The 25,777-nt window shown below is 40.7% G+C and overlaps 1 protein-coding gene across 4 annotated transcripts in view; it reads right to left on the bottom strand.

Moving 5' to 3' along the window:
* slc8a2b (solute carrier family 8 member 2b) overlaps window positions 1-25,777 on the bottom strand; it is a 200,307-nt gene that overhangs the window by 48,146 nt on the left and 126,384 nt on the right. For all 4 annotated transcript variants that reach the window (XM_082503049.1, XM_082503047.1, XM_082503050.1 and 1 more), the window contains one exon: window positions 4,065-4,575. In XM_082503049.1, the coding sequence (XP_082359175.1) occupies window positions 4,065-4,451 (387 nt within the window). In that variant the 5' untranslated portion in view covers window positions 4,452-4,575. The remainder of the gene's footprint in view (window positions 1-4,064; window positions 4,576-25,777) is intronic.

The following is a 25,777-nucleotide window of genomic DNA, read 5'->3' as shown; positions in this document are numbered from 1 at the left end:
GCACAAAGACTGTTAATATATGCTTTCAACATCTTAATGCGATATGCTGTGGTGGTTACTTGTGGATATGGTTTCTAGTGCTTGTGTGGCAGAGAAAAGTGTAAAGGTGTAAAAGGAGTCAGACTCCTGCATTAAAATGCAAAAACAGGTCTCAACTAAAGTCCAAAATAAACAACCTCTACAAAGTAAAGACATGCAAAAAAAAAATTGAAACAAACATAAATCCAGAGACACAAGAGGCCTAGCAGAACACAGGAGGTCACTGGGAAATAACTCTGAGCTTGCCACGCAGAAAATGCACAAAAGGCAAAGAGAAGGTAAGACTATAAATACACCGGGAACGGATCGGGGAATGAGAAACAGGATGGGGACCAGACGCAGGTGAAACTGTGTCCAAATCTGGAGGCTGCATGTTTCGAAGGACGTGGCCTACATAGGGCACACCTTCACAGGCCACAAAAACTTCAGAAACCGGAAGTGTAGCCTATCAGCGCTGCCTCTGTTGCCTAGCAACCATGAAACTGGCAGCTAGAGAGGTGTTGGAGAGAGATGGAGGACAAAATCCCTAATGCCATGTAACTTGTATGAAGCCAAATTCAATGTTATAGAGCGATATACATTTAAATGCAGTGACTGCTTCCCTCAGACTGTCAGTCTGACCTCCAAATGCAACCTTCAAAGGATGCAGCCCCTGAATTTGGAAACACTTAATCAGCCAGTCAAGGGAAGACAAGAAAATAAAATTATCACATGACATGAAAGAAAATTAAGCTTCAAAGCAAAACATGGTGGAACCAGAAGAACCAGAAAGAACATCCGAGAACAAAGTTATAAACACACAGATGAAGGAAGAGAAACACTGACATCAATAACAAACCCAAAATATAAGAAATAATAATAATAAACAAGGAACTGATAACTGAACATGTGAAATCGAACTTAAATGATAAAACTAAAGTATAGTATTAGCAGAATGGTAAAGTCATCACAGCCAAAACCTCCCAAAAAACAAAACAAAAGTTCAAAACTTTAACCTCAAAATGACACGTGGTCACTATTCATGTTCAGGGATGTTTGGAAAATATAAATAAAATAATAATAAAGCCTGTAAGAGTGCGGTGTATGGGGCACAGAAATGTGACAAAATCTTTTAACTAACATTAAGTCTTAACTTTCTGAATGAAGTAAGCAATCTATAATAACAAAATCTGGGTTGATTCATTATAAAATGTAAATTAATCAAAATCATGTAACATACCCTCTTTAAGTGCTGCACACTCAAAATAAAGAAGCTAACTCCTGTTTCTTATTGACCTCTAAGCCTCTGGTAATAAAGGTATTCTTGCCCTACTTGCCTCTCTCTGCAGAATACAAGCAGTCATTGGCCATCTGTCTATATGCAGCTTACATGATAGAAGTGAGGAGACCGACTCTTTCCTGCTGCTGCAACCGGAGAAATGAAATGTGTGGGTGGAGTGTAATTGCATCTCCAAGGAGTTGAGCTAACACTGATGTTATAAGTCCTGTCAGACAACTCCAGCACTGAGCAACATTTTACTCTGAATGTGTAAAATTACTCCTTGGGAGCTGAAATAAACTCAGAAATGTTCTGTACTCAAACTTTAATACTTTGTTTTTTTGCTGTTCTACCCACAACAGAAAAGGAATCATATGGAGAGTATCGTGTAAGACAAAATCTTATACTCTGTAGATGTTAGCATCTTTTTTTTAAAACCAGAAAACAGCTTTGATACTGGGAACAGCGTCTCAATGTCCTCGTTTCTCACTCCAGCTGACCTTCATGTCTCCTCATCCTCCTTTCAAACTGGACCTCAGGGTCCACTGAAGCCTCAAAACTCAGGCGCAATCGTCTTTTGTTAAAAAACACTGCATACACTGCATAACCTCAAGACCCGATCCATTAAAAGCCACCTGGGACACAAACACACACACCCTGTGAGCTGTACTCCTGCAAAAACATCACGACAACTTTGACAAATAACAACTCTGTCTGCTGACTCTGAAAACAGCTGAGGGTCATTTGCACTGTTACAGTTTGCAGTGGAAATGGAGAGAGGAGGGGAATCTATGAAATTGCCATTAAAGGAACTGCTTTACAGGAAGGAGACGACTGAATGATGAAGCGCACAAATTCACTTCACAGGTTCCAGCAAATCATTTATGGCTTCATTGAAGACGGGAACACAACTTTATTAATGCATTAACATGAAGTAGGTCTATTTTGAAGTGTTTGGTGCACGGTCAGCAAACAGTCTGCACTATAGCTGAGTGAAAACACTCGACAGGTGGAAGCTTTATCTTTCCTTTCCTTTTGGATAAAGCTTGTAGTAAGAGCTGGATCAGGTGACGCTGAACCATCCTTATAGACTCAGGCTGCTGGGGGACTTCCCATCATGCACAGAGCACTCCTCCTTCACTCCCCTCTTTTCACTTTTCCACCACCACATGTCATTACATTTAACTTTCCTCTCTCCTGTAGTTTGCATTTTTCCTGTTTGTTGCTCATGTTCTCTCTTTCTTTCCTTTTTTATTCTCCTTTTTTTCCTCAGGGAGGGGCAGCCATCTGCAGATACTGGCCCCTGTGAGCAGCACTCGGAAACAGTGCTGCTCACAGGGGATAGTCTGTTGGTTTTCTCTAATAATGGCGTTTTTAACCTTACAAAGCACATTGGAACACCTATTGTAAATACATTCTGTGAAAATGAAGGTTAATCAAAAAAACTTTTCCATCAAAGATGTATGAACAGCAATTTTCACTGCAGTTTCATGAAATGGTCCCAAATTATTCCGGCACACAGTCTGATGGTAGAGCATCGTGGTCGGTGTAATAGTTCATGTTCATGGACATAAGTCATGTACCTCCAGGCTAAAAGAGCAACAAAGGCCAAATTAGGAAGTGGAAGATCATAACTTTCTGATACACTACCGTTTGAATCCCACACCTTGCTTCAGATTACTTGCAGCTCCATAGTGTAGTGGTTCACACATTTGCCTAACAACCAGAGGTTCCCCAGGAGAAGACACAAATCCTTTGGGGGTTGCATCAGGAAGGACATCCGGTGTAAAATCGTCCAAATCAAATACACAAAGCTATCCGCTGTGGGGACAGCCTCGTTAATTTCTTTGTTATTACGACTCAAAATAAATAAAGGGAAGGCCGCTTGTAACTTGGATTGATCGATATCTTTGTGCACTTTTTTTAAAACTACAAATTGTAGGTTCAGCTGTTGTTGATGTTCAGCTTCACTTGCTGCTGAAGCATTCTTACTACATTAATGAATATTTCATGGTTCTGTTTAAAGTATGTTCACCTGGTAACTGAAAACTGATTTATTAGGTTGCCTGTCGTGTAAAGACACACGACGCCAGCATTACTTTTAAACCTGCGCTGAGCGACACAAAGAAAATGAGGGCAATCCTGTGTTTGTAAAGAAACAGATCATATTCATCACTATTTCCTGATTGACCATGAGACTGCACTGATGTGAAAGGTGTGCTTGAGTTTTGATTCCATGTTTCTGGGTAGTACATCCTTTTTCCAGATCTCTGTGGTGGTCACCTGACAAAAGTTTAAATAACTCGTAGAGTAATTTGGCCTGGAAGATGGTCGACACCCTGCTAGATTTGTACAATCTATGAGTTTGTAATTCCTACATCATTGGTTCCAAAATGGTGTGCTGAGGCAAATCCAGGTATGCTGACATTTATGACCACCGTGTGTTTTGTTTTTGGAGCATACCACAACTTATCCTCACTGCAGTCTATCTGTAACCTGAAGAAATAAAAGATGAAAAACTAGCAGCTCTCAAAGTTGAGAAGTTTGCAAAAACGACCCGTCTGAAAGCTTCAGCGGTGAGGTCAACAGGCCTTGGAAGCTAAACATCCCCCCTCATGCAAACTGAGATCCAAACAAAAACCATTTATATCAACTATACCACCCGTGGATTGAGTGCATTTGCCTGACTCAAGGTATATGTCATGTTCAAGCTTGTAAGATGTAATTTTTGCTTTTATAAATAATTAAATGACTTTTGTCATCCTACCTGAGATGTGATGACCTCTATGGATGCCATGAAGCGGTCAGCAATGATGGACACTCCCAGGAACATGTACATGAGTGACAGGAAGTAGACCACAGCTCTGGTCACCTGGTAACCGACTCCAGGGTTTTCGGGGTACCAGACAGGTAACAGGATGCCCGGCTTGCACACGGTCACCTCATCACACTTATCCCCAATGCTGGGTGATGTACTATTATCATTAGATAAGGAAGGTAGGACGGAGGAGGAGGGAAATATGGAGGGCAAGGCTGTTCTTGGGTCAGGGTTCATGCTGGGGTCACTGCGCTGGGACTCTGGCTGGCAGGGTGGCAGTGGAAGGAGGAAGAGGAAGAAGAGGAGGAAGGGGGCAGGAGAGGCGGAGAGAGACATCACGACGTTTGATTCCCACGAGAAGCAGGAAAGACGAGGCAGAAGATGATGGGAATAGGCAGAGGAAGAAGAAGACGGGAACGGGAGATGCTGGGTACAGCCGAGGGTGCTGCGACTAGCTCACCTGCAGAGGGGGGAGAGAGAACGAGAAGGAAAATCAGGATTAGTTCATGAATAAAGAGAAGAAAAGGCTTTAAAAGCTGTACCGAAGACCAAACAAAGAGTGCATTTGAAGCTTATGCAACATTAAGCAAACACTAAAAGAAGTGTCTTCTATGCTGTCAGACACTTTTTAATGAAAACACTGAGGGAAGAATAGAAAGGAGAGAAGAGTTCTGGCTACGCTAGGTTTTAAAAATCACACAAACTTTTTACAGTTGCATCTGTGGTTTTACCAAAGTTACACAAATTTACACCCTTCCCAGCAAAATGTGTCAGTGTTGGTGTGAAGCCAGTTCTGTGGTGGAGCCTTGAGAGCCAGCCAACATTTCGACAGGTTTCAGAAACGATTCTTACACAGCTTTTGTAGGAAAAGGTGTGAAACCCTTCAGAGGATAATAACACAGAGGTCGTCATCTGTATGATCTCTACACCTTCAATGCAATAGTGAAATTCTCACTGCAGCCCCTCCCATAGTCACCACCCGTCTTTGATATTATAAAGGTATGGAACCACTAAGCACTGATCTATACATGCATCCACCCACCCAAAGGAATTAATGAGCATAGATACAATATTCATTAACTGGCACTCCATTGGTGGAAACTGGGTACCACTCAATATCCACACTGCTGTCTAGTTCCAGCAAGAAAATGCAGCTCAGAGAATAATGATGATGCAGTTATATCTGGCTCTGTAATCTTACTGTTTCAGCCCAGCAGCGCTGTGATAGACTTACAACCTTTCCAGGGTGTACCTCAACTCTCCACATCACAGCTGACGTAGGCTCTATTTCCCCGCGACCTTAAACTGGATTATCAGTTAAGAAAATGAATGGATGGATGTTTTAACTAAGAAGTTTACAACATGTTCCTCATTACACACTCAGTGGCAGCAATAGCAGTTGCTTTCCAAAATTTATTTCATCAAATTAAAATTCCAGCCCTGCACTTGGCTTGCTCTGCACCCAAGAAATACTTTTTTGAATATTTGTAGATAGATATACGTCAGTATATCGATTTCTTTCTCTTTTTAAAGAGTTTCACCAGAAACAGTTTTGCCTTATTTATACGATGATGAAGTCATCACCCTTTAGATGATGACTTCACTGACCCTTATCTTTTGAGGAAAATGTCAAATTTGTCACAAAATCACACCTCTTGACTTTAGCTTTCATTTTTCATTTTCACCGTGCTGCATCTCTCACCCATGCGTTCGTTGCCTTCTCCCTGTAATGGCATTTAATCTAGAATGCCTAGCAAAGTCCTGGATAGGCGACAGGATTTCCAAAACTCGACTGCCAGGCTTTGCTGGCAGGACATAATGCCTACTCTCAGCCACCTACACTAGTGTATTAAATAAGATTCTCCTCCTAAAAAGTCCCTTCACAGTGTTCATTGCAGTATTCATTCCCCCTCTGATACAGGAGAGCTGTTCATCCCCTCTCTACATTGCTGATCCTGTGGCACAGAGCTGTTTGTGATGGGGCTTCGGTGCTTTGGAGTTCTCTCCCGCTCCTCATTCAAGGAATAGAAACTCCAGAGCAATTTAGGAAAATCAACCTTTTCACACTGGCTTTTGTTCCCACTCAAAGTAACCTTACTTTGTTGTCCCCTTGATATTATTTTGCAGTGCGTTTTATGTATGATGTTTTTGACCTTGCATTCATACTGTAGCTCTTGTTTTTCATATGAAAGCAGAAAATAACTGGATTGTGAATTATGTAAAGATTTCCCCGTAAATATAGACAAAGGAAGTTGTAAGTGAACACTGGCAGGTATAAAAGGGTGGATTCACTCTTGAATGAAACATTGAGGTGAGTCACCAGAACACAGAAAAATAATTATTTTATCTCTATATTATCAAGGCTCAATAGAAAAAGCTGGAGCAGAAGGCTAAGTGGAAGAAAGGATGACAAATGCAGACAGAAAAGAATGAATAATGGATGAATATAGTAGTGTGCGACTTTTAGTTCGGTTTAGTGTTACCTCGTGTCGCATAAACGTCTTAAAAGCAGCATTTTCTCTATTGTTTACCTTGAACTTCAGATGGAAAGAAAAACAAGTGAGGCAGAAACCCGGAGCAGGGGTGAGAACAAACGGAAAAAGGACAAACAAATGCAAAAAACTCTGAGTGAAAACATGAGAGACAGAAGAAGAGAGGGATGGGAGGAAGAGAGTCAAAAGATAGAAAGACGGTACAAAGAAGCCGAGACAGCAGGGAGGACGAGTCGCCATGATGGCCTCCAGAAAAAGAGGCTTGTTTTTGTTTGAGTCATGCAAACCCAGAACTGCTCACCAAATGTCTTTCTGCTCTTTCCCTTTTAATTTGAGACACCAACACACTAACAATGCTAACGCTTGTCTGAGGTAAGTTTGTGTGTGCGTGAGCATGCAACGTCACTTCTGCCAACTGGTGAAATTTAGACCTCAGCGTGAAACCAAAGGATGGACAGATGGACCGAATAGTGTTTCCTGCAGTTTGTGCAGCAGTGCCTAATCTTCCACCTCGCTCTCCCTCTCACGCTTCATCTCTCTCCATCCGTCCATTAGTGAGGAGGGAAGCACCTGCTAACACCTTCTGTTTTACAACATTACACACCTAATCTGCTCTCATATTAATTTGGTTGATGAAAATATGAAAATTATGCTCATATAAAAAAAAAAGATAACTTCTATAATCCTGCTGTTTATCTTTCTTTTGGTTTTTTTTGGAGAACACAGGTTTAGTTATTCCATCAGAAGCAGGACTTCTGAAGCCATCAGATCACTGAAAAAGACGACCAGAGCTCTTTTTAGGCCAGGATCCAGTTTTACATTTACACAACAGCAAAGAAAGAATCACACTTCCCAGCAGTCACACACACAAAGGTCAGCCAATTCAAATATTAGATGCCACCTTTACAAACATCATGCACGATTAGTTAGACGATTAGATTCTGTGTGGTTTCAGCTTGTGTTTGTATAAGAAGACATGTTTAGTCTCCATATTTGCTCCTGTGTATCTACTGCAGCCTGAGCCCAACAGGACAAAAGCAAAAGTGTGTCAAAAACTGCTGTTCTGTCTGCAGTTGCTCGCGTAGCTGGTACACACAAGTTGTCCTTTGGCGGCATCATGCTGCACCAAAGTTTTTAAGCCATGAATCATCAGTCTGATTGCTGTAAACATATAAATACTTTGGTAGCACAGCTCCATAATGCTGCATGATGGATGCACTGGCACGGCTGTGTGAAAGAAGCAGCCGTTGATTAGTAGGTTCGTTTCTATGCACCAGCACTCATGAGGTGCTTTGTATTTATGAGCCATTCAGAGGGCAGAATCTGAAGCTGATTCATGTGTGCACACTTCCACAAGGACTGCGGTTCATAAAGGAAACACCGGCTGCGAGTAAGGTTTTATAAACCAGATTACAGTATGGATCCTACATATTGTTTTATAAACGAGGCTGAAGGACTGCAGAACACAAAATCAGGCTGTCAGGATAAAATGTGCTTTCCATTGTCTGCCTAGGAAAGTGTGCTTGTTCTCAAAAGAAAACAAAATAAATTTATATGAGTAGCTCCAGGCTGTCCTGTTGGACTGTTTCATATTAGACTTCAGTTATCAGCTGAGAAGCTTAACAGAGGCTGCTGCGAACCGGCTCTTAAGAAATATAACCGAAACTAAAAAGTGATTTTAGTGAAGATTTTTAGAAAAGAATACGGCACTTTTGATGTAAAGTCTGTAAAGACTAATATTTAATGATCATGGTAATAACAAAGTTTGTATGAATAATATTTACAGTCATTAATGGGTTAATTTTCTGGATTCCAGATGCATCTGGACGGTCTCATTTTGCCTGACTTTAAAACATGAGAAATCAACAGTCAGCTGATATTATACCTTATGTTAATAATGTTATACTTTATGTTAATAGAAGATCTGACTAGAAGACATGTGTACGTGTATGTGGAAAACATCAGGCTGAACACTTCCAAACCTCGGTGCAGTTTTTGCTGTCGGACAGAAATCACTGCTGACTAGAGACTTTCAAAAGTGATAAAAATGACTGACTTACTTTGATTATGGTGTTGACTAAACTGCTCATAAGACACAAACATTTCCAGGATGTCTGACCAGAAATAAATGTAGAAAATTAGACGTTGAGGCTCATGAGAATCATTTTGTTGTTGGGTTGAAACATTTAGATTCAGAAAGAGCCATAACCCAGCCCCTGTAACCCGGTGACTAAAACACAGGTAAGAGAGAGGAAGGAGAGACTGAGGATTAAAATGTGCTCTGATGTATGCATGCCTTTCAGTATAATGAACACTTTAACATAAATATTACTGCTGAGGTTATTTTTTTACTGAGCCTTTCACAAATATGAGCAGAAATTAGTTTTTTATTGTGCATATCAACCATAAAACCACTCAGTGCATTTCTAAAGACAATTCTGTGTTTTTAAATGTGCTTATGTGGGTAAACTAATGATAATAATTACACTGAGGTATTTCATTAATCAGCTTATGCGAGCACCTCCAGATTGAAATGCTTAACAGACTCCAGTGTGATTCAGCAGAATTAGATTAGCTTCAGTATCTTTTGACTGACTCACCTAGACTGCTGCAGCATTTACTCCCTGCTTAAAAATGCAATTTGAAGGAGTTTAAAGAAGAAAATGATCTACAGAAGATTTTATGGTTTATTGTAAAAACACAAATGAGCAACGTCTACAGAATAAGCCAAAACACCAAAGAGCATGCTTTATGAGTCAGTATTTATGCACAGACAGATGGGTTGTTTAGTGAAAAGTTGATAATATAAAGATGGATGAAGGTCATTTATTGAGAACTGGAAAAAGTGAGAGATGGGTGGGAAAAGAGAAGGATGTACCCATGAATAAAAGAAAGACGAGAAGAGTTGTGTGAAACCCAAATGGGAAATTAGAGATAAAAAAAATGGGGCCAGCAGGAAAGGAGGAGTTAAAGACAGGAGATGAAGAGAGATCAAAGAGGGAGGGAAAGAGTGAGGAGGATGGATTTAAAGGAGGAATGAAGAAGCAAAAATTAACAGACTGATGCGAAGTACAGATGAGGAGTGACAGAGGGGCGAATCAGAGATAAAAAGCCAATAAGTTGAGGAAGGAAGAGTACAACATGAGTGATGGGAGGTGCATAAGGACAGCGGGTAGTGAATAAACAGAGGAAGGAATCAGTAGTAGTGGTATCACAGTAATACCCAGGACTCTTTGGTAAACAATCAAACACATCATGCATCTCTTTGTATATCTAAAACGGTACTCCATTTGTGTCCATTTGAGCAATTATTTGGTGACACAAAGGATTTTGGGTATGCAGCCAATGCAGACATGTTGCTAACAGCAACACAACAATACTATGTAGCTTGGTGTTGATGATGCTGTGAAGAGGTAGAGTTTTAAAAAAGCAGCATGAAAAGCACAGAACCTGGCTGTAGCAGACACATTTAACTTCAAGAAGTCTACTCTGACGATTGTCTTCTCTGCAGGAGTTAAACTAAAAAGCTGAACACAGCACAGACATGAACAGAGTAGCTCACAAACTGGTTCTCTATGACGCTCCCCTCTGCTGAGAGTAAACAGCTACATAGGAACCTGTAGGGACCTCAGGAACAACCTCATGAATGACACGTTTCCTCTCAGGATTACTTATTTTGCATGTGGTCACCACCATGGTCTCTGTTAGGCTCTTCCTGCGTGGACAGCCCTCTACAAAGGGAATGCTGGGGAATGATCAAAGATGAGGAAACCACAGGTGGAGGGTAGCAAAAAGAGGAATAAAGATATGAGAGGTAATAAAACACCAAATAAAAATAATGCTCAGGAGGAAGGGAGGCAGAGGGAGGAGAGGATGAAAAATAAAGATGCAAGACTGATGTGAGTTCAGGTCCTCAACATGTATATGGTTTGTAATCAGAGTACAGTTGAATGTGTGTTACCATAGCAACTGGGGGGAGAGTTTTAATGGGGCAATCAATCTCTGAGGGGTGGGGTTGGTTAAGGTGAGAGAGACTGAGCGAGAGGCTAGAAAGTGAGAGAGCATTCATCCATCAGGAGATGAGACTGAGCTGGCTCAGCAGAGAGGCCGAGGCAACATCAAACAAAGAAGCGCACACACACACACACACACACACACACACACACACACACACACACACACACAGTTTGAAACATTCTGATACTTAAACACGAGAGAAACCCTGTAAAGATTCCGTTCAAGAGACAGCCTTTGCTGTAAGTCACTGTAAATAGTTTATACTCAAGTAACTGACAGCAAATCGAAATTCCATGATTATTTATTTTTGTGATAACCATACGTCATGTTTGCTGTTTTTATGTGTAGCCAGGATATAGTCTGACTGTCGTCCAGTGACATGCAACTGGGGGGCTCCATTCCCCCTGAAATCTTGAATCGGATAAGTGCTGATGAAAACCAATGGATCATCAATTATATGATGACTGTGGAAGAATTTCTCATTCAGTCAAAACAAATCAGGCAGTAAAATCTGGGAACCCATCAATTAATCTGCTGCCCTAATCTCTGGGTACAATGGCCAATTTTTGAGGCTACTAGCAACTTGTATTGTTTATGAATGCTGACTGTTTATGCAATGAAACCCAGACTGCAAAGAAAAGCCAGAAACACACCTGCGCTAAAAGTCTTTCCAACTATTTACATGCAGGCCTTTGTTTCTAAGGATCAGGTCAGTAACAGCTACACAAATGAGAGGCCAAAGTGAACAAACATCCATTCTACGACAAATAAAGTTCCGGTGTCCTCAACACCAGGAGTGCACTGGTGACAGTTTTCCTTTTGCTAAATCAAAACAGCAAGTGACAGGAGACATAAAAGCCTTGCAGCAATGAGTCAGTAGACTCTAAATAGACACAAGAATATTTATGCAGAGATTTTCTAGACAACCGTGAAAGTCATCTTCAGCTGTTCATACACACCTTCATGCAGGATTTTATCCGTCACACACACTGACTGATGCACTTTTTTGCTAATTTGACTTCCCCAAGGAGCCAGAGTCAAAACCACTCCCAATCCTCAACCTCCTGCTCCAAAACTTTTGACTACAACGTTACCAAATCTGATGAAACAGAAATAAACAGTGCTCCATCGACTGGGTGGAAGTGTGCCACCTGTCACTGCCGCTGTTTTCTGCTGATTTCTGTTGGTTTTATTTAGCCCGTGCTGTTTGCCATGTCTTCTACATTTCCCTGTCTGCTCTTTCTATTTCTATTTAACTCTCTTATTTTTCTACTTCCAGTTTTACTTTTAAGGTTAGTCTTCTTATCCGTCTCACTGGCTGCATTTCCGTTCTTTCCCCATTGTCTACCTTGCATTAACTGTTCATCCCTGTCTTGTTTCCCAATCTCTCAAAGGGCTGCGGAGGCAGATCTGATGTTATTTAAACTGACCCAGAAGCAGACAACACGAGGAGAAACGAACTTGGTTAAACAAAAGACGAGCCGTTTATTCATGCTGAAACATGAAGATACAAAAACAGGGAAACAAAACCAAGGGCTAAACCTAAACAGGGAAAGAACTAAACAAAAGAATGACACACAAGGAGGAGGACTCACACAAACACACATCAACACAGACACACTGAGAGGGACACAAAGGACAAAAACACAAGGGGAACCTAAAAGGGAAAGAAACCAAACTGGGAATATAAAGAACTTAAAACAGACTAACTTAAGACTGCTATGATACATAAAACATAAACCACCATAGGAATTAACACCAAAACACAGGAACTCAAAAGCACTGGGTCAAAATGACCCAGAACCATGTCTGTGTCCCCTATTCCTGTCTCCTTGGCTTGTTTTTAGTTTGAACTTTCTTGACATTTTCTAAAGACTGTATCAGCTTTGTCTTTTTAAAAATAAACCTCATGTGTTATTCCTCTCACTGAGTTCTTTGTTCACATTGCAGGTCCACAGTGATGGGAAACATGTAACAGCTGCTTCCAGAAAAATTCTTCATAACATTTAGAAATTATTAAGAAATATAATCTTGCATAATGGCTCACAAACCCTGTGAGTATTATGATTATCCAAAGAGATGCTGCAGTTCAGAGCAGAGTCATCCTACACTAGATTAGCAATCTGCATCTGCAATATTACACTACATTACACTGTCTTTAGTCATGCTTGCACACACACACAATTATGACATCTGATGATGCACACACGCCTCTGCTTCCACTGTTTCAGTCCAGCGTTCTCATTTCTCCTTTTGCTCACTCTGCGTACCTAAACAGCCGTCTCCCATCATGCATGTTATGGTAAGTACTGTCATTAGCCTCCGACTGTAATCTTCTACTCATGAAATAGCCATTTACAACAAATGATGATTAACCATGATTGCTGGGGTGCACAGCAGTCCACATGTTTGACCCCAATGTGTGCAACATGAAAAACAATGTGGAAACCGCAGAAACAACCAGAATCTGATCTCACAGACATGAATGACAGGCTGCTTATTATTATTATTAAATATGTTACTTTAGATTAAATGATCAGAAAAAGAGCTCAGCGCTCGGTCTCACCATTAATTAGCTTTCTGTTGTGTTGCCACTAAATGATTTCTTTGAATATGTTCATTAGAGTGACAACAGTCATGTGACCAAAATGTGACCAATCATTAAATGAAACCACTGGTAATAGAAGTGAGAAACCCAACACATAAGAAGAGGAAGAGGAAAAGTAAAATCTTTCCCAAAATTCACAACTTTAATCATCGTAAAGTGGTCGTACAGAGCGAAACCAAACCCAGGCAGCAAAAGGCAAAGCCAAAAAACAGCCCGAAAAGGGAAAGTAAATCAATTGAAAGCAACACATAATAATAATGGATTGCATTTATATAGCACTTTTCAGGACCTCTCAAAGCACTTTACAATACCACTATTCATTCACTCTCACATTCACACACTGGTGGAGGCAGCTGCCCTGGGGCAGACTGACAGAAGCGAGGCTGCCATATTGCGCTATCGGCCCCTCTGGCCATCACCAGCAGGCGGTAGGTGAAGTGTCTTGCCCAAGGACACAACGACCGAGACTGTCCGAGCCGGGGCTCGAACCGGCAACCTTCCAATTACAAGATGAACTGCCAACTCTTGAGCCACGATCGCCCTGGAAGACAATCTGGTAACTGACAAGAGAGAACAGGGGATAATATACAATGAAGACTGGATGTAGGTGAATCTGAATCTGGTTGGCGCAAACAATAAAAAACAGAGAAAACTGTCAAAGACAGGAAGTGAAACTGACAGGAGTGCAAACACACCAGGAAATACAAATTAAAATTGGACATGTAAGTGGGCTAAACAATAACATGTTCAAATTGAAAAGTTTTAGAGCACTTTATGATGCAAATAATTTTAGTAACACCAGTTGGATCCAGTAAGATAAGCATCTTCTCATCATTGTATCACTTCTTTGAACAGCTTGATGCAACTGTCATCTACTGATGAGCTGCTTGACTTACATCTGCAGTTCTAGTCAATGAAACATCAAACAGGAGCAAGATTGATGTGTTTTCTGTCTGCACTGATTAGACACATGCAGCTTCCTCTTTAAACTAATCACAGCTACACTGATAGTCTGATACTGCGCTATTAATTACCCACTAAGAATCAACACAGGAGTGAAGTGGCTGCTCCTGCGGTTTCTGTGGTTGCACATTAAGCATCCGGAGACAGAGTAATCTACACTGAATCGTTCTGCAGCAGCTGTTCGCTGCCTGTCTTCACCACAAATTACCTTTCCATCGAAGAATCACAGAACCATGGGTACGTGGCTCAAAATGAAACACCAAATTTCAAGTTGATATGAAAGTATAAAGGACTGAATAAGTTAGAGTTTTTGTGAAGATTCTGATAAACTTTAAATTTCATATATCTCAGTTTTTAAAAGTTGCTAATAACTTAGACATCAGTATATTTATCACATTTAGACCCTGCTATTAAAGACTAACATTGGATATTACAACAGACAAGAAAACCATACTTGATCTTCCCAAAACCATGGATTATTTCCACACGTTATATTCATTGTGTATCATTTTATCATTCATTCATATTTTATTTCAGGACTATTGACTCACTCAAGTGGCCATTACAGAAACTGCAGTTTTTACCGTTTCCACACTGGTTTTTCAGCTTGACAGGCTGCTGCTTGATGGAAATCAAGAATATGTCCCTTCCTTCCCTTGGTGGTTCTTGGTGTCTGGGGGTGGGCGTCCAGGTACACACCAGCTCACTCCTGGTGGCTGCTTGTCGGGGCCTGGAGCCTGGGGCTCGGTCACTCAGGCACAGCTGGCTGCCGGCGGAGCTCACAGGCACGTCACTGCAACTCCCCCTGGCTGCTGCTGAGTGAGCCCTCATCTGGGACTCTCCTCAGCTCTTTCTGGGATAGTGGCGCGGCTGCCCCTCTGTTGGTCTTCCTTGGTCTCTTGTGTTCTGAGGGCCTCTGGATGTCTGGAGTCTTGATCTCCTCCATACCTGCTTCATGCCCTGGAGGACGGGCTGTGGCTCCCCCACACCCTCTAGCAGATCATTACATGAAGGAACCTTTTAAAAACAAGCGCGTCCATGCTCACAGGTGTACACACGGGTGCTCACACACACAAACTACACCCTTTTTGGCTCCTACCTCAAAGCACACTGTGTGCTGTCGATCTCACGTGCTGCACAATAATGTTTAACATTTAGTATTTACTGTCATATTCACCTAGATCATCGTGATGACGTTGTTTATTATATTGCTCTCTTGTTTTGCTTGTTTTCTCTTTTTTCTTTCTCAACAGGTGATCCAGGTGATTGATGTATGTATTTTTTGTCTGTTTGTTTTGTTGGTTTTTGTTTTTGACCGTCCCTCTTCCCTGCTGTTTTTCTTTCCCCCAGTCATGTCTGTCCCGTGTGTAGCAAGTGAAAATAAAATAAAATAAACAATAAAAACAAAGGTGAATCAAATAGACCAATACGGCAAGGCTGGGATGGTCCATTTGGTAAAGTAAATCCGTTGGGCATCTTTCTTCGCCTTTAGACAACAATTCTGATGAAAAAGAACCAAACGGGACAGGCGGGAAAAAAAAAAAAAGAATGTCAGCAACTCAAAAACTGCATGCTGCATAAAGAAATGTCAGCACAGGCCAAAACATTGTGTGCATTTCGGTTCATTAACCCTCTCAAGGCAGGCGTTGCAGATTTGCAACAGTTAAAAGCTAACAACCTGATTACCCCACATACATCTTCTATGAGGTTTTTTTTACTCAGAAGTACCACTGCAGGTATTCTTTTGTGCATTAGCAACAAAAACGTAATTTGAGCCTGAGAGGGCTAATAAATATCAGGAATCTAGCTCATGTGTTTCTAGACATGTAACACGAGTAAAACACAAACTGTTGTAGAGTTTAGACGGCTGGATTAATTACAGCCTGAACGTCTGCTCCAGCAGACGAATGTGAGACTGACGAATGAAAACCTTCATCTCCTGGATGATGTATGAAACCCTGCTGGCAAGCTTTTTCTATCTTTTAAAGGCGACTCAGTCCTCTCTCCCTCTCTTGCTCTATTCTCCCCTGAGCAAATAACAGCAGTAAATGACAAATCAATGTTTCATATCAATAAGTAATTTGTGCTGAAAATGACAGGGCAGGATGAGGATTTTATTTCAGCCATACAGGTTTCACAGCAACAAACACTATGTGACTTTTCAGGAGAAAGCACACACGAGGACATTAAACAAAACAAACAAACAAACAAACAAACAAAAAAGCTGATTTATCGTATTTTGTATTTTGTACACCATTTTTCCCGTTTAGTTTTGGAGCAGCTGCCAGATTTTCCAAGTAAATCAACCTTGAAACTACTTAAACTGACAAAAGCTGCACAGATTTTACTGTGGCAACAGCCAGTGAACTACCAGTGTGGTGAAGGAACATGACTATGACTCTAACTTCATATGGCTTCTGAAAAGCAAACAGTTCATGTAAAAAGGGTCCTTTGACTTTTTTTTCGGGTCATGCAGGTGAAACAGGGTGAGAGGCAGCCTGTCACACCACATGCTGCTGCTCAAAGAACAAAACCTGGGCATTTTTTAACTACAGTCGAAATAACACCAGTGCATTCAACCATGCCTCCATCTTTCCACTACTTCAAAGTTTTGCGCTCCCAAATTGTCACTTTGGGGCTTTTGTGTTTGTTAGTTGAGCCTCAGGAACAAAATAAATGTAGACAGGATCATCCTGAATTGCTCTTTTTAGAGACGCTTCAAAGCCAGGTCTCTTTTTGAACTGTTTCATCGTGTAGTTCTATAGAGATAATAATTCAACAATTTATCATAATATTCTCAGTTTAATTATAATTGTTTTTAATGTGAAGCACAGAAACAAGAATAACAGTCCTTATTATGGTCACCAAACTGAGAGGCCTCACATAGAGTGTGTGCAAACGCACACAGACAAAAACTGCACAATCTGACAAAATATAATAAGGCACAGATGAACTAAATAATAGAGTCTGTCTCTCTAGATTCTCTATCATACAGATCAATGCAAGCTTGAGTGCTTCAAGCACTCGATTCCTCTCCTTGAAGCCTCTCTGTGCTTCTCAGTTCCTGTCACCAAATGTGACAGGAGGAGGTGAGGAAGCGGCACAAGCCGAGAGGCATTTAACAAAAAAGTGAGACATCCTCCAAGAAGCCTCATTTTAAAGCAATTTCAATTAAATATAAGGTGTGGCAGAAGTGCATCATAAAGCTTGTATTACGACCAGTGTTGGTCAAGTTACTTGAAAAAAGTAATCAGTAACTAATTACTGATTACTCCCCCCAAAAAGTAATCCCGTTACTTTACTGATTACTTATTTTCAAAAGTAATTAATTACTTAGTTACTTAGTTACTTAGTTACTTTTTAAAAACACGATTTACAACCTGAAGAGGTGATAAAGTGATAGATCTTTCAGCCCAATTCTACTTTTTCTACATAATCCATCATACAAAATGTAATCAAATGGAAAAGTCTCTTTTTTTAACTTGTTTTATCAGTTTTAATCTTTTAACTTTATGCATCAAGCAAAACATTTAATTATATGCAACATTCTCTGACTTGAATAAATTAGTTTAACATTTAAACCTATTTTCTACACATTCCAGCACATAAAATAAAATATTTTTTGTGTTTTCACTCACTCTTTCAAACAGATGCAAGTAAAACACAGCAGAAAATAAATAAAGTCAAAGACTCAGCGGTCCTTTTGCTCTATTTTCACCTGTAAAGCAGGAGCAGGGTAGGCGGAGGGTTACCCTGGTGTAGGTGTGCTGCGGTCAGTTGAAGAATCCGCGCGAGTGTCTCTGTGAGTTTCCCATCACGTCGTAGCTACTCGGTGCTTGCTCGGAAGTTTAGGGGTTTTTTTCGCTGTAAAAAGAAGTTTTCTTCCCACGCACGATGGACGCTAATGTTTTTGTCACTTTTTATGGAATCAAACTCAAAGTAAGGTCAGTACTTCCACACTTTAAACGCTGCACGCTCATACTCTCTCTGCACTCGATATATGATCCATTGTTGATCTGCACACAGCTGCTGTCACCAACGTCGCACTTGCTTACGTCACTGTCATGAGACATTCTCGCAAAAAAAATCACGGTTTTAGTAACGCAGTACTGCAGCGTTCCTACGGGAAAGTAACGGTAATCTAATTACCGATTTTGCAATAGTAATCCCTTACTTAGTAACGCGTTACTGCCCATCTCTGATTACGACTGCTGTTGTGTTTTATGATGACAGATTTTATGATCACAGATTTATATTTAAGGCTACTTTACTTACATTTACAAGCTAATGTATCATCAACAGAACATAAACAGTAAAGTGTAGAAGTGACGAGTTTCTTCACAAAGTCAATCATCTTAAATAGCTCAAACATTTCATGAAAACAAAGAAATTGTTGTTTAAGGACTCGTCCTTCTGCCATCCACCCACCTATCCATTCATCCATCAACCCTCGTTTGTACACCTCCTTTTTACACCGAAGGTAAAAACACTTCTGCAAAGGGTACACCTGTGCATCCACAATTAAAAGTGAATCCTTCAGCACAGCGTACTGAGATTAATTTCCTGTTTACAGACAGGAGGAAGGGGGACAGAGCAGACGATGAAGCACACATTAGAGAAAAGAAAAGCCTTCTAACAAAGGTCTGAGGAGCTTGGAAAGAAAATCTCCAAAAGTTGATTCTGTTCATCTGGACGTAGCGTTTTGTGGGAGAAACGTTTCGTCACTCATCCAGGTGACTTCTTCAGTCTCAGCTGACTGCAGGTATCCAATCTTATAAACAGTACATTTGCATAATGACTGAAACCAGCCCACTGAAGGAACAATGGGCTGGGAGGTCAGTTCCTTAATCTTAATTATGTAAATTCTCATGACATTGATCAACAACCACTGATCAATAACCATGAGTACCATTCACAGAGAGTTGGGGAATGGCTGCAATCACAGCATTGTAAGATGGTGACAGATGTACCCTTAGGCCCCCTCCTCGATTCAGAGATGGTCTTTCCCTTTTCACGTAAATGTCCTCCTTGACTCCGCCCTCAAACCAGCGTTCCTCCCTGTCCAGGATGTTACATCCTCATCATTGAAAGAGTGTCCACTGGCCTGTAGGTGTAAATAGACTGCAGAGTGCTGGCCTGACGAGGTGGCTCTTCTGCGTTGTGCCATCCGCTTCGCCAGAGGTTGTTTGGTTTCCCCGATGTATAAATCCTGGCAATCCTCCTGCACTTAACAGCGTACACTATGTGACTCTGTTTGTGTCGGGGGACCCGATCCTTGGGGTTTAAAAGCCGCAGAGACCCGGTGTTTAGAAAAAATGCGTCTCAACTGCTCCGATGCTCCTGACATGTACGGGATCACTGCAGGTTTTTGCTTGGGCAGCGGTTGTCCTTCTCTCCTGGATCGGCTGCAGCTTTCTTTTGGCGCCTTCCCAGCTTTGACAAAAGATGTTTTATCTTCATGCTGCTGGATAAAATCGACTGGTGGTTGCTTTCCTTACACTAGCGAGCATAGACAGTGAAGCTGAGTTTGAAGCGTGTTTGAAGCATGTTACCGTGCACACCACGTGGGTATTCATAATGCACATGAAGAAATGTAGATATGTGTGGAAGTATGCGATCTGACATGGAACAATGTAACCCTCACATAGACAGAGGAAGACAAAGACACAGAAACTGCTGTCTGCTAAGAAAAACGGATTGCTAATAAACCCACGTATAGGAATTCAACCATATATTTGGATGGCTGGCAGGAAATAAGCAGGACTCAAAGTTATTTTATTTTGAGCTATTTTTCAACAAAATGTGAGTCTTCAAACGGTGCATTTTCTCTTAACACAATGTAAGCTTGCAACAGTGTGTTTAACACCAAAAACCAGATGATGTGGAACACCTGCAGGTCTGCTGGGTTAAAGCCATGCTAAAAGCTAAAATTTGTGAGACATTTGGTAAAGGCTTAGAGAGCGCTAACTCAAGGACAGATGCCACTCCTGGGTACTTTGAAAATAGCCAGCAGTCTAACAGACTTGTCTCTGGTCTTTTAAAGCAGACTGTATTAGCTGTCGCAGCAATACACTTCCAGAGGGGAGAGGCTTTATGGTCCCTGGTGCTTTTCTCCATCTATTTCTACCCTCTCTCTGCCTCTCAGCCCATCGCTTTCTCTCTCAGTTCTGTCTTTCTCTCTCAATGTTCATTTTCTGGTACACAAACACAATCATTTTTCAGAGTAACTGTCCTTTAAATGGCTGGCTGTTATTTTACTGTCACCACAGAAATCCTCATCCAAACTTTGAATGGTGAGTGGATGACGAAAAGACGGAGATGGCGAGACGCAGCAGGATACAATCCGTGAATTAGAAAAGTGTCTTTCAGTCAGCAAATAAACAAACCACCTGATGCTCTCCCAAACACTCGCCTCACAACAAAGCCCCTTTTTCCTAATAAGACTCCTCTTTATTTGAAGGACTATTTCGATCTCTTCGCCAGCGCCAGATCTAGTGATCTGATCTAGATTAGTTTAGAAGTGTTTGAAGCTTTAATCTGAAACTCAGAGGAAGAAACCACTTTGTCTAATGAGGTCAAGAGTTTACAAAAAGGACTTATATGTTTGGTTTTAACCTTCATCAGCAGCCCCAAAATGTTGCTCTGTATCACACACGCACACTGGTGTCTGGTATGTCATGATCAAATATTTTCTGATTTGGTTTCTAGTTCTTAGTAACTGTAGGGAGAAAGCTTTTTAATTTTGACAAGCATAGTTAAACAGTAACCAATCACATGTCATAGCTTACACAAAATAACTATTTGTATTTTCAGCTTTTAATCTTGAGATGAATCTTCTGCCAAGTGTTTGACTTTGATGTTTTTTTATTGCATGTTGTTGGCATAATTTATTCTTCATTCAGTTCATTGTGGCGGAGGTGTGGTCCCTGGCTCAGCTGCAGGGGAGGGGTGGTGCAGTGAGATCAAAGGGGCGGTGCCGGGGAGTCAGTCTGTATGCTGTATTCAATGTTGCTTCCCTTGACTTGTTTTTCCTGATTAGTTTCAGCTGTGTATCCCGGCGTTTCCCATTTTCCTAATTACCTTTTGTGTATTTAAAGCTTTTGTATTCCCTCAGTTTTCACTTTTGTTGTTCTGTCATTTGTGGAGTGTGTCGATTTCTGCACACATATGCTGACTTGTAAGTTAATTAATAAAAACAAGGCATTATTTCTTTTGTAGCTGAAGTCCATCAGGTGACAGAAACCCTGATGGTTTCCTTACATATATGGGATCTTTTGGTGATGGTGCTGTGGCAGTATTAGTTAGCAGGAAATAAGAAAACTAAAGGGTAAGGAGTTTGGAGTTTATATGCCAGGTGACAATTTTTCTCTACAGACTTGGACCGTTGTGTTTAAGTTTTTATCTTTTCCACTCACCCATTAGTTAAAATTTTTGGTCTCTTTTGAGTTTGTTAACTTGTTGATCAAATGTTAGGTTTAATCCAGAGGCTTGTCATTTTGACACAAAGACATTAAACACAATCTTGAGGCTGTTCAACAGTGACATGCTACAAAGACTGGAGCAAGTCAGTATAAATATATGATATCTGTACTGATGTCAGCACAGCTGTTCCACATTGTGCTTTCAAAAGCATGATTAAATGATAAAATGATACTTAATTTACACCTTTTGGCTTGGGAAGGACAATTAAGTAATCTTCATAGTAATTAACTAATGATTAGCTTTCATTAAATGTATCTGTTTTGTATTTGGGTCAGCCCTCATGTGCTCGGTCACCTCACTTGGCTCTAAATTCTAAAGCTGGATAAATGGCCTGGTAATATCTAACATATCATGATGACTTGCACTAATGGACGTGTGAAACACTAACATTTGTGTGTGAATCCACACAAACTCTAAAATGCCCAACTTTATAGCACAAATAAACAAACAACTGGGTACAAATACAGTTTTAGGCTCTGTGACTTCCCTTCATAACTCTAAGTGGGTAATTTATTTAAAACTCCAATCTCATTGACAGATGCTGTGAAACAGCTGTCTGCTAGCCCTCGTAGACACGGATCAGAGCCACTGAACTGAACCTGAATTAGATCTTCCTTTGGTTCAATTCCCATTTGAATTATGAGATTGATGGCCTGCATGATATGTGTGTTGTTGGATTGGACCTGTACAGTTATAATAACCTTTGTACTTTATAACATAAAATTAGACCCACGTAAACAATTTAAACCAACTGAAAATATTTTGTAAACTTGAAAAATTAACTAAAATAAATAAAATACAGAGAAAATATTATCTAATTTTTAATGTTTATTAATTCTTTTTAAATCAAAATTTATCTTAAGAGGCATTGATAGATGTGCATATTGAGATGTTGGATGTCTACAAGACTGTGAGTCAACCGCTGTGAAAAAGTGTATTTCTATGGTAATACCTGTACTGATTTCCCCAAATCTTGCCTCTGAGATATTCCATTCATACATAAATAATTGATTAATTATTACACTCACATTCACAGCTATGTGCAATTTAGAGTTTCCAGTGAACCCATCACCACTAACTGCATGTCTTCGGACTGTGGGAGGACGCCAGAGTACCCAAAGAGAACCCACGCAAACATGGGGAGAACACGCAAACTCCACACAGAAAGACCCCGGCCTGATGGTGGAATTGAACTCAGGACCTTGCTGTGAGCCAACAGTGCTAACCACCACCACCCCTCCAAAAAACCCCAAACCTTTGTTGCATGATGTGGGCTTTGCTTACTAAACATCAATAGGTTTTGAACACTATTACTATAAAATGTTAGTATGACACCATCAGGACAGAAATCAAATTCCTCTTAATTTCTTCCCAGCTACTAGCTGGAGCCTTTCCCAGCATGCACCAGAGGGCTAATTAATCAAAGCACAGCTCACAGGGAGACAACCAGCTTCGTGCACACAGTGCTGTCACACCTTCAGAACAAACAACACGGCGTCTGTGGGTCCCCTGGTCCCCACGCAGTCATGCATAGTGATTATCCTCAAACTGTCACTGAAATCTGAAGAGATTCGGTTTTGTTTCAGTTTCAGGTTGAAGATTTTTTTACCTTTCTTTGTGTCACTGAAACTGAGTGATGAAAAAACTGCCCAGGGCACAAGTAGATCAATTTACTCTATTTTCTTTCACATGCCACGTCCTCCTTCTGTGCCACTTTTTCATCCCATTTACCAAGTCAAAGGAAATTTGATGAGTGATTTCCCTTTGTCAGGTTACTCCGAAATATCAGCCGGAGCCAGCTGGCTGAGGCTCACAGAAAACATTTTGCTGCTGTAAATTTTGGTGACACTAATTTTTAGGAAGGAATGATTATAAAGTGTTCCTCTGAAGAAAATCAGCAGCAAAACCTGCAGCCAGGCATGTTTACTAATGGTTCAGCCTGAATGTGCAAACGGAGAAAAACATTATTTTGTGTGTCTGCGTGTGTGATGTTAGCACTATCACTACCTCATCAAAGGAGGAACATCAGAAAGATATGAAGCACAGTGAATGTCTTCTATCAACTGTGAAAGCCGAAGACTTAGCTGTCAGTTTTTTTTAAATGTTAACATCATGTACGCATATTTCTTATTTTTGGATTAAATGAAGAGTAGATTTGCTTCATTCACAGTTAATAAGTATTCGTTATGTTACAGAGGAGTTTGTCCACGTTCTGTTTGACAAGACATATTTTAGCTTCTCTGCTTTTAAGACAACTTTATTCTGATTGGTTGCCCGTCACAAACAGAAGGTCTGAACAGCTGATAGCGTCTGGTAGTGCATTTAAGCTCAGTAAGACATCCACTCACTCAAAGAAATATGAGTTTATGACATAAGAAAAAGAATACTAGATCTTCATTACAATGCATTATACTGGGCTGACTGAATGATGCAGACACTTTTTAATTTGTATGTGAAGCCCCATATATAAAGGAACTGCACACATATTGAACACTTCTGCAGTTCATGGTTTGCATGCTGTGCCATTTTTATTGCTGCCACTGCAGAATAAAAGGTGTCCTCTAAGAAATGAAGTGGAAAGTAAATGTGTGAAGGCTGGAAATCTGGAGGGACGCTAGCTGTAAAAGTCTTTCCATAACCTTAACCATGCTGTATGTACTGACAAGAAGGATAATGGGAATTTTAAAACACTGACATTCAGAATTGATCTTTCTACCACAAATTTGCCTATTGTTGGCAGTGTTATCTGTCCTGTGTGTGGGTGTGGCTCCTTTTCGGGAGGTGATGTCATCAGTGACTGGCAAAAGCACAAATTGAGACATCTGTGAACCAGCAGGACCTGAGCACACACAAGTGTACCCACACATTTCTACTTTTCATCAGGTTCTCACCCTCCCTCTCCTTCTCTTGTCTGAGAAAAGGAACAGAGCATTTCTAATGTGTTAAGCAGCAAAAGTAATAAACCACTAAAAGCAGGGAAACTGTGAGCTCTTTTGATATTCATCCACCAAACATGCGCATGTTTCATGAGTGGGCAATCCGTACACAGCTACACACAGATATTGTGCCCGATTTGTCACACGTGATCTATAAATCCATTTTTTCATTACACATATGCACACACAACACTGTGAATCCATTTTATGTCCCAGTCTTCAATCACCAATAAATAGTGTTTTTAGCCTGTATCTGAACAATGACCGGAATGAGACAATCAGCACTGTGATTAATGACCTGACTGGAGAAGAAGGGGATGAACGCATTACTCGTGCATGTACATCAAACTTTTCTCTCTCTTCTTGTCTCATTCCTCTTATCTCATCGCTCTCTCAGTTTTATCAGTTACAACAATGTACTGCATTTCCCTCTAGACACTATCCCTCAGAGGATCATGGGATTGCTGGGAAACCTCAGCTGATGAATGTGTGCGTGTGTTTCAGTGTTTCACCTGCAGATTTTCAGAATCATTTTTCTGTCTAATCATTTAAAAATTTCCAAAATTTGGGGGTTTATATGATTGCTTGATATACATGTTTCTCATAGAGCTGGAGTTAGTGAAGGGCACAGAAAAGGAGATGCACCCACACTTTAAAAAAAAGAAGACAGAAACACAAAACATATCTGCCTCCCCAGTAAGTTCCCCATCCTGTGGATGAACTCCAGCTGGTCTTGGACTGATCCTTGTTTTGCTCTGCAGCCTTCGTGAGCTCAGCATAAAGCTGCCAGCTCTCCACCAGCTGTGGAACAAACAAGAACGCTGTTGCCAGATGCAGAACAAGACGTTTGACTTGGAGTTTGACCAAGTGGGGAATGAAAGGGCAGAATTAATCGAGTGACACGCAGAACGGAAGAGTGGGGAGACTGCAAGTAAAAAATATAAATAAATTGCAAAATATACTCAGGCAGCCAAGTGTTGTAGGGAACAATGAAGGGAACCACCAGTGTAATGCTGCGTGTTTCCACAGAGGACCTCTGAGGGGATGCTTGGTTTGCAACAATATCGAGGTGGGTGATATGTTGCGAAAAAACATCTACATGACCTTCGTGAAGATTTAACACAGCACCATATTGTTGAATATTTTAACACTGAAGAGAAAACT

This window comes from Aulonocara stuartgranti (genome assembly GCF_965226115.1).
Source record: "Aulonocara stuartgranti genome assembly, chromosome: 14".
NCBI classification, from domain to species: Eukaryota; Metazoa; Chordata; class Actinopteri; order Cichliformes; family Cichlidae; genus Aulonocara; species Aulonocara stuartgranti.
The sequence above is the reverse complement of the archived record's forward strand: the minus strand, read 5'-3'. Positions and strand labels throughout refer to the sequence as shown.